At 34.1% G+C, this 9,655-nt stretch overlaps 1 protein-coding gene across 1 annotated transcript; it reads right to left on the bottom strand.

The window, feature by feature from the left end:
* Positions 1-6,793: 6,793 nt before the first annotated feature.
* LOC132545848 (uncharacterized) lies at positions 6,794-8,668 on the bottom strand. Its single transcript, XM_060209519.1, has 2 exons — positions 8,528-8,668; positions 6,794-7,501 (listed from the first exon to the last, which is right to left on the bottom strand). The coding sequence occupies exons 1-2, from the start codon at positions 8,666-8,668 to the stop codon at positions 6,794-6,796; spliced, it is 849 nt and encodes a 282-aa protein (XP_060065502.1).
* Between the last annotated feature and the right edge of the window lie 987 nt (positions 8,669-9,655).

Genomic DNA, 9,655 nt, shown 5'->3' with positions numbered 1-9,655 from the left:
GAAAATCTCTGTGGTAACAATGTGAAAGTAATTTTCAAAATGCATGGTCATGTTACATCCAAGATAGATTACTTTGATTTAAATTGTATTTATATCTCCACGAAACAAATTGAAAAAAACACAAAATTAGTGTTAACTTTCCTTTTCGGGCTACAACTTCGAAACCATTCCACTCACCTCCTCATAACTTTCTGTATATATTAGGTTAGTGCCCTAGTTGTGCCTTTATTTATTGAGGACATTTTATCGTTGATCTTGATCTTTTTTCTGTTACCATCAGATTTTTCGATTTCTTGTGACTTCTTGAATTTCTCCAGAGCTTATATAATGTTACATTAATTTGTTTCTGGACAATACCAAGCTCTGTTCAAATATCAACAGTCAAACACACAGAATCTACATCAACATACAAACACACAGAATCTACATCGACATACAAACACACAGAATCTACATCGACATACAAACACACAGAATCTACATCGACATACAAACACACAGAATCTACATCGACATACAAACACACAGAATCGACATATAAATTCTTACTATAAAGTTGATATATGATGTATAAATTCTTACTATAAAGTTGATATATGATGTATGGATACATACATTGTTATTCTCTCTGATATTGCCCAGTAATTTAGGTGTATGTTGTCAGTAGACAGACAAAGGTGTGAGTGTGCAATAATACCTAATATTAACGGATATTTTAGTATTCGGCAATGTGTCTTTGAATTAACTGTTAATAATGATATTGTAATGATATATATCTAGTCAGTGTGCTATACTTGTTCCGTAAGAGTTAAAAGAAACCTATGATAATTAACACTGTTGTTTTAGAAATATCTTCACCTTAGTCTTGTCTCCTGATATTTGTTGATTAATGGATTGAATATGTGCTCATTCTGAGAAGAATTATTGAAAAAGATAAAATAAACTTTATATAGATGTACTGGAATATTTACACGGTAAATCTACCGTATTTTCCCTTGGAAAACTAGTTCAAATTGTTTTTATTTTTCCCCTTAGAAACTGGGTTTCTATAATCCATAAAGTGGTTTAATTACACTGGATTGACAGCTCAGTTTTCATTGGTCAGATATTTTAATACATGAAAAGTGTGTTACACAGGATTCTAATATTAAATGAAAACCTGTTCATTCTGCTTGGATTAACCTGAAGACAATATTTACAGAATTTTACATGAACGTTTCTGATGGTTTATAACATCACATTGGAACAGAGTTAATATCAAGGACTTCATGGTACTATTAATTGCTTAATGTTTAGTATGCTTTTTATAAATGTGTTTCAAACTACTCATATTTTCATCTAGAAATAGGCCCATCTTAGTTATATAACTAACCAGATCTAGTGCTGTTTCATCCAAAATGATAACCAATGCTACACACAGGATACTGAATGTAAGTTAAGGCCTCTTTAGGGCTATTCCAGGTAACTGTCTATAATAACCAGGACTGTAGGTTTTGTTCAGACTTTTTCAGTAACAAATCTATCTCACTCCCAGGATATGTTTGGCTTTTTTAGTAAAACATTTATCCCATCCTAGGACTCCAGGTTTTGTGAGGCTATTCCAGTAAAACATCTATCCCAACCAAGGACTTAAGGTTTTTTAAAAGCACAAACCATCTTTGATAATTTGTGTAGAATTAATAGTAAGAAAACAGAACCATGGATAAAGGTGATTTGTTTTGGAATTCTGGGGTCAAGTAAATGTTTAACTGGGATATCCTTTATCATACTGTAGGATTAATATGGTCTTATAATGTAAAGCAAAGTCCATGTTTGTATACTCCAGTTAGTGTATATTGATGCTTTATGAAAAAATTTATAGTAATTTATATAAATTGTACATGTAAATATTCATGACTAAGCAGAGCTGTTATAACTTGTTGGTCCCCATTCTTTCTTTCGAACATCAAAACTTCATTTCACACTTCCAGTTGCTTTGTGACGTCCAAAGAAGGAAATTTTTTTATATCTAATGTTGAACGATGAATAAAAGCCGACCTGAGAAAATTTTCTGTCTGAAATCAATTAAACAATTAAATTGAATTTTTTTGGTGAAATTTGAAACATATTTAAGTAAATTTTTATATGAAATGGACGGCCATATTGAGATCCTCTATAGAATTTCATCAAATTACCATATTAGATTGATGTCTTGAATTGGCATCACAAAAAATAGCTTATCATACAAAATTCATTCTGCAGAAAGTGTTTTTTTCATTATTAATAAACAGCAGTAGATAGAAAAAGTCTTTTCTCTAAGCAGTAACAAAACAGTTACATACACTGTTATGTATATCATAGTTCAAATGTACTAAGTTTAAGTCAAAGCCTCACAATATATATCATTATACATGTACAAAGATCAATTTAGCAATGTATGTCATATTTATTCCAGTTGTTATCATTTCAGCACAAATATGAAATAAGATTTTATCAATTAGTAGTGTTTGTCAGGTTTTAGTTATCTGGACTTTTTGAAAATCCTTTACAAGTACATGATGTGTGTAGACTGTTGATAGAAAATACTCAAAAATGTATTAATTCATGATTGGCAATATTTGATGGTTTATGTATTAAGTTCCAACTTCTAATTTGCAAAATGCACTTTGAAAAACAGAAAGAAAAATACATGAAAAAAAAATTGAAAATTTAACTTGTTTTTGTGATAATCTGTCGGAATAAATAATATTGGTATTACCTCGTTCACACTTGGAAAAAAGTACAAAGAATAAACTTTATTTTTATTACGACAATTGTGTAATGATTATATCGGTTTAAAAAACTACTCCTGATGACAAAAAAGGAAGTACATAAAGTGCAGTACTAAGGAGACATCAGTATCAAAGTTGTAGAGGCACGTGACCCCCTTACTTTCATGTCTGTAACTGGAACCATACCCCAGTTCCTGAGGTGAAATAATTTCTGGATATCAGTGTGTTTTCTCACTGTTGATACCGAAACTACAGTTAACAGTATGAAAACATCATTAAAATGCTTCACTTTTCATGATTATAAAGTCTATCTGTTCCATTCACATTGAATATTTCTTTAATTGAAAATATTAAAATTCATTTGCTGATTGTTAAAATTATTTGTTGATAAAGCATTATCATATCAAATACTGCTTTTATTTGTTTTCTGAACATTGTTCATCAAATCAAGTTTCTGTAAATGTATATGATTGAACAGTTTTATGTTTAAGCATGGCTCCTTTGATTCCTGTGTTTTACTACTGAAATAATCCCATCAACTTTTAACTAGGACATCAGAAAGGCTTGATGTGTTTTTGTAATGATTATAATTAAATATGTACAACCATCATTTTATGGAAAATGTATTGTTGAGGATTGAAGGGACCCTATTGTGTATAACAGTTATTCAGAAGTGAAAAAACTACATGTATGCATAGATTTGATGTTTAAATCTGAATCAGAAGAAGATTGAAGAAATCATTATCATTTTATTATCATGTATGTTTAAGGAGAAAGAGATTCTCTAACTTCTGATGGTACCATATCATTATTGTCTCACTCTTATGACTTGAAGATAATTATCTTTTTTCTACATGCAATCTAAAATTAACTTACGAGGGTTGGTAACACTTCTATTGTTACTGCAGGGTTTCTGATCTAGAGGTTTAAATACTGCAATATTCTAAGCAATTATGGTCAAATCTATAGTCTGTAATATCATGTCAAATTACTTATTTTGCTTATAATCATTATGTACATTTTAATTTGTTTGTAAATAATATCAAATACATTTATACCAGCACATTGTCAATGCATAATTCTTCTTTATGAAATAACTGAAATTGTGACTGCTGCTGTCTTCAACTACCATAAGAGGTTATCAGAGAAACATGTTTTCGTGTGCAGTAACACTAGAATGTCAGCATTTATTTAAAAACATTCCACATTTTTTTAACATCAGATGCAAAATTTGTAGTCCACTACTAATGGCAATAAGATCTCAGAGGCAGACAAAATTTTGAATGATCATGGATCTGAAAATTGTTACATTTGGAATCTTGTTTATGAAAGTGTGTGATTTAAGCTGTCAGAGTCATATTTGTGTGCTTTTGTTCTCGAAATGTTGTGATATAATGTCAGGTTAGCCTAGCCGTCTGTGATGATGAAATACTTGTGCATGTGTATAAGAAATCTAAAATCAGCAGGTAATTTCAACAAACGTACTACCTGGTTCATATTTGCATGCACTGGAACATATATAATGTTTTTGATTCTGCCATGATTTGCTCATGATTTTTCATCCAACATTATCAAGGATAGATGATCTTTTTATAATATTCTACATGCAGTGTATTTAGTCTCCAGTAGATCAAATATATACTCCGTTAATGTCAGATTTTAAACTGTATGCAATAAACAATTCATCAATGCTTCTGTCCAGTCATACTTTTGTTTGTTTTCAATGTAAAAATTGCACTCATGTTTTTAAGTCATCTAACTCAAAAGGTCAAGATGGCCTATTGTTATGGGCATAGTCCATAAACTTTCCCTTCAAAACACTACCCCTTCTTAATGCTTGGGTAGATTTCAACCAAATTTTGTCTGAAACATAATTGCAGGTGAGTAATCATTTCATAAATTCAGAAAGTTGATTTGATCCCTAGGAACCTGAGAGTGGGGGCAGGATTCAATAATTTTGCTTCAAAACACTTATCTTCCTTAAGGCTTGAATGTATGTAAACCAAACACCTTACAAAACATCGTTGTGAGTGGGGATCAAACCAATTCAGAAAGTGGATTCTACCCCTAGAGACTTGGAGGTGGGACCCCAAAAGGGGAAGTTACTATAGATATTTTGCTCCAAAATGCTACTACTTCTTCATGGCTGGGTAGACAACCGAATTTGGCAATGACATCAAACATAATTATCCCGACCAAATCATTTTTTTTCACTTTGGTCCAAAATCCAACACGACCATCTAGAACAAGCAGTCAGACCTACTTCTCAACTTTCATTCAAACCAACGTGAAAAATATTTGGAGTTTGACTTGCAAAGGAGCAAAAAGAGATGATTTGTTGTTGTTTAACAGCCTGATCAAAACATCAACAGGGTAGCCATTTTGTAGCATGTCTGTAACTGTTTTTGATTATCAGAATCTACCATTTATGAGTGATACTTTCAAGAAATGTTCAAAATTTGAATTTATCAGATTTGTAAGACCACCATCAGTGAATTCCGTGGTTTGTCCATCCATTCGTCGATTGCCAGATGACTGTTTAGGGTCATGACATTTGTATGTACGTTTTATCATTAAATTCTGACCGAAGGAATTAACATAGATTGACCTTTGACAAGCTAAATTTAAATGCGATTTAATGGATCTGGCTTGCGGTTTACCTGTAGACTCCCTTTGGTCTCTAGTTGTGCACAGTCAGCTTTGGGACTGATCAGAAAAATAAAGAAAAAAAAAAACAATATGGCCTACAGGTGGCCATCTTGCCTTTCGATCATCTTGGATCTTCATAATTAAATTTTGTCATTGCTGTTTGTTGCGAAATGCCGAATAGATCACAGGGACTTGGCACGAGTTCCCGATTGTCTCTTGTGCATTATAGAGTTTGAGACACACTGGAAAAAGTGAAAAGGGACAGAGGAACCCGTGAAAGTCAAGGATGGATAAGCTCCATTTTGTATAGCTCAAGCGAAGGTCATGGTTTGCGCCAAGATCCCTCTGGTCAGGGTTAACTAAACGCTTAGGTACTACTACCATCTTATACTTATGTAAGAAACATATACAAACGAAATTCCTGGAAGATCTTTCTATTTTAAAGACGAATGTCTTTATTGCGTCGAGGAAAAATCTAGAAATAAAATCTGTATTCTTCAAAGACCATTTTCAAAAGTTTGTCGACGGATCCATATGAACAATTTTAAGGAAAATATTTGGAAACAGGAAGTGTAAATAAGGTCTTCACCGATCTTATATTCTGTAATAATTTGTATGTCATATTGTCGTTTTGATTTCAATTTCAAATTCATTCGCGTAACACTAAGTTCGGCGAATAAATACGATAAGTGGATAATGTTTATATGTTGAATGCAACAAGTGTGTGATAGATAAATCCGAAAGGGATATCGTCTATGCCGAACTGAGCAAAGATAATAAAACTGAGGAGACACTCTAGATTGTCAGTCAGATAGGATTCTATTGTACCTTCACAACATTTGATCAGATAGAATGTTACCCCTACACATTCCGGTTTACGACAGGTTATTCAAACCTGAAACCTCTGGGAACGCAACTGACTCAGGAAGACAACGTGCGCTATCCACGATATGTAGAATTTATATAAATCACCATAGAGCACTTTACATATCGTATTGAACATTACTTGAATTATCTATAGTGATGTAAGTCGCTAGACATAATTTCAAATCTCTCGTGAGTAATTCATAATGGTATAAATCCTTCATATGAGGTCTTCTTTGTTGCTTTTTATTTTCATGGTTTAATTTATTGGCCACTAGAGGAACGCGGAATTCGAATATTTTGTGTTCGTTGTAAACTAGGACCAAGAGGATGTTCCGTGTTTCGAAAAATTTGAGGGAAAACACACTGTTACTCTGTTTCGAAGGATATGTTCGTATCGGAATATTAGAGGAACTGAACCTACTTGAAGAGATGGAAAATATCTGCATGCACAGTCGACGACGACACTGCAAAAATAGAAACAACAAGATTTATTTCGTCTTCGTACTTCAGCTGTTTATTATTATTATTTATTTCAAACAAACAACGCAGGAGAGAAGTTTATTGTCCTCGTATGGTGGACAATGAAGAGGGCCACATTTCGATTTAACACCATAGAAGAGTTTCCCGTTCTCGTTTTTGTCAGCTCCGCCCTCCAGGTACTGGGGATGCTGGTCTACACATACGTACTGGGTGGCTGCAGCCACGTTATGAGATCCAGATGAAAGGTCACCATGATAAGCCTTCGTCCAACCAGGATAACATTCAGTCCGTCCAGGAATCATGAGAGAGACGGTGTACTGGCTGCCGAGACATACGGCACAAGGCACGTCATGAGTACCATCTCCCATGCCAAACAAAGTAGTTCCAACACCTTCATATTCGGCTCCATAAACATAACCTACCCATTCGTTACTATAGGAAAGGTCCTTGTGTGGCCCCCAGATTGGGTCAGAGGGCATACACAGGTACTCGGCTGCGGCCCCCGGGCTTGTGAACATGGAACCCCCGGCATAACCTGTGTACACCAATGAGGTTATGTTAGCAGGACAGTCCTTTCGTCCCCATCGATTAAAAACCGCCGCTCCTTTGTTAGTACCTACTTCACTCACGGTATTCTGGATGGAGGTCATATTTTGTGTTCGAATTGTAAACTGAAGCTCTGCCACGGTCTTATTTAAACTTGTCATGGTATTCTTCAAATTCACATTTTCCTGGTGTTGTGTGTTGAGTGTTACCTACAGTGAAGCAAAAGTTACGCTGATATGAGGAAATCTATCTGTTGATAAGCTATCAGTACATGTCATTGTTCTTACGAACATTATATCCTTTTGATTTGTTGAAATAGAAGACGTATACTGTCTAGGACTTACATCATATAGATCTTAGATGTGTGTTTACGTTTGAAATGATATTGTTTTTTATTTTGCGAGCCTTGGCAGAGACTCTTTATTCCAACACTAGGGATTTTGATATTTTCCTTTCTTGTCTTGCTTTGCGTTATTTTTCCATTTTTCGTGTCTTTATTGACACTCGTTTTTGGCTGTTGCAAGTGTTAAATGTCGTAAAACAAAGTTTGGAAAACGAGCATCGAATACACCATGATGACGACCATAATAATGTCTCTATCACTCTTCCTAAATCATGTGTTGTAAGTTAGTTTTGTCTGCTGTCGAAATCAAACGCACAAATCGTGGTGTACGGAAGGAGACATTGAATATATGTCTAGAATTCTATCATAAAGTTCTATGACAGGCAAATTTGTCAATTAAATATAAGATTTCTCATATCCTATATAAGATTTCTCAAATAATATATATATTATAAGGGACACGTGATCAACATTGCACCAGGAATAACGCTTATCGTACAACTTAGTGAAAAACTGGTCTCCATTTTATTGCCTCAGAACATCATTCAGCCCGACATGAGAACAAAAACATGTCAGCCACGAGAGCCGCTACAGAATGCTTTTCACGAAATAAACTCCATTGTAGTTAACAACTAAAGGACGAAAATTTTACTGCAGTTTGGAAGGCGTTACGATATTGTATAGAGAGGAGTTTTACAGAAGGAGGATGTGCAATGTTGATAGGAAAAAGCTATAGATTTCTGAAAAACTTGCATTTCATTGATTCCACTTATGGAGTACTATTGAAGTCACGACAAGACAGTCACAGAGAAGAAAACAAAAAACTCATTCCCATTATTAGGTAGTGGAAGTTTGACTTTGATATCGTGACATCTGTTGTCATTCTACTAACCTGAAGCTCCTGTAATTCTGACTGAAACCTGGTAAACTCTTGTTGTACATACTGCGGGTCATTCAGCAAGATTCGTTTGTCCACAGACTTGGTACTCTGGCAACCAGAGACCAACACTGACAGATATACTAGCAACATCATCTTTAACTACTTTCTATGGTCAGCACTAGACCTGTCTTATCAGCTACACTGATAATCTATATGGGTCAAGATTAGAGTGGACAGTGACAAAATTTTCGAGGCAAAACAGTAAAATAAGGCATACCAGATTGAAAATAAATGTTTTAATTTTTCTTATCACGCGAAAAAGCACACACTGTGGTTGATATCATTCAGTTTACTGGTCACCTTTACAACATCGTATCGTGAGATTACGTCCAACTTTACCAAACAGCTGTATTTATGCTACACATCATTTGGCATCTATACGTGAATTGTATCTAGTACCTGTATTGAAAGGTGCAAGATCTTTTTCACAATCATTTTCATAAAATTTTTGGTCAAAGGAAATTTACTTGTTCTTTTCAGTCTTTATTTAATGAATCAGGTATTGTTTAACATCTCCAATGCTTTGAACAAGCTGATTGATGAATTCGTCACTCATGATGTAACTTCAAATTATCTCACATTACATTTTTATCAAGAAAAATCTCAAAATAGTTACATGACCTACAAATGTCGCTCTAAATAAAACATAGACATAGAGACGTATTGTACTCTACGTCTCTACTCATCAACGACAGCTTCCAACTTAGGAAACTTATTATAAACTTCATGGGATCATTAAGTGCATTGTTAATTTAGTTTGGACTTGATAGTATTCTTTTTTAACGATGTAATTTGCCGATCAAACTGAAACTTCTATTCCACGTTATAAAATGCATCGTTATTACTCCTGCAGCATGGTACTTTTGTCATAACACAGCGGGCGAGGATGTTTACTTTTATTTTGACAAACAAACTGGTGTTGATATTTACCGCAGTGTCTGATGATCCAGTTATTTTCAGATAATTATTTTTTGTTAATTGTTTTGAAGTTTAAATAAAATTTTAAGACAACTACGTCATTTTTTCCCGACTAGCAGCAAGTTGTGCTTCAGATTTCCTTGCCTTGTGTCCGAGAAAATT

This window comes from Ylistrum balloti, unplaced genomic scaffold (genome assembly GCF_031769215.1).
Source record: "Ylistrum balloti isolate Yb309-2 unplaced genomic scaffold, AGI_CSIRO_Ybal_v1 Utg369858, whole genome shotgun sequence".
Taxonomy (NCBI): domain Eukaryota; kingdom Metazoa; phylum Mollusca; class Bivalvia; order Pectinida; family Pectinidae; genus Ylistrum; species Ylistrum balloti.
The sequence above is the reverse complement of the archived record's forward strand: the minus strand, read 5'-3'. Positions and strand labels throughout refer to the sequence as shown.

Excerpts from the sequence above, each read along its gene's own strand:
- LOC132545848 (XM_060209519.1), bottom strand. The coding sequence starts at position 8,668 with ATGATGTTGCTAGTATATCTGTCAGTGTTGGTCTCTGGTTGCCAGAGT. Across the intron at positions 7,502-8,527 it reads CAGAATTACAGGAGCTTCAG|GTAACACTCAACACACAACA; the intron begins GTTAGTAGAATG and ends GCTTCACTGTAG.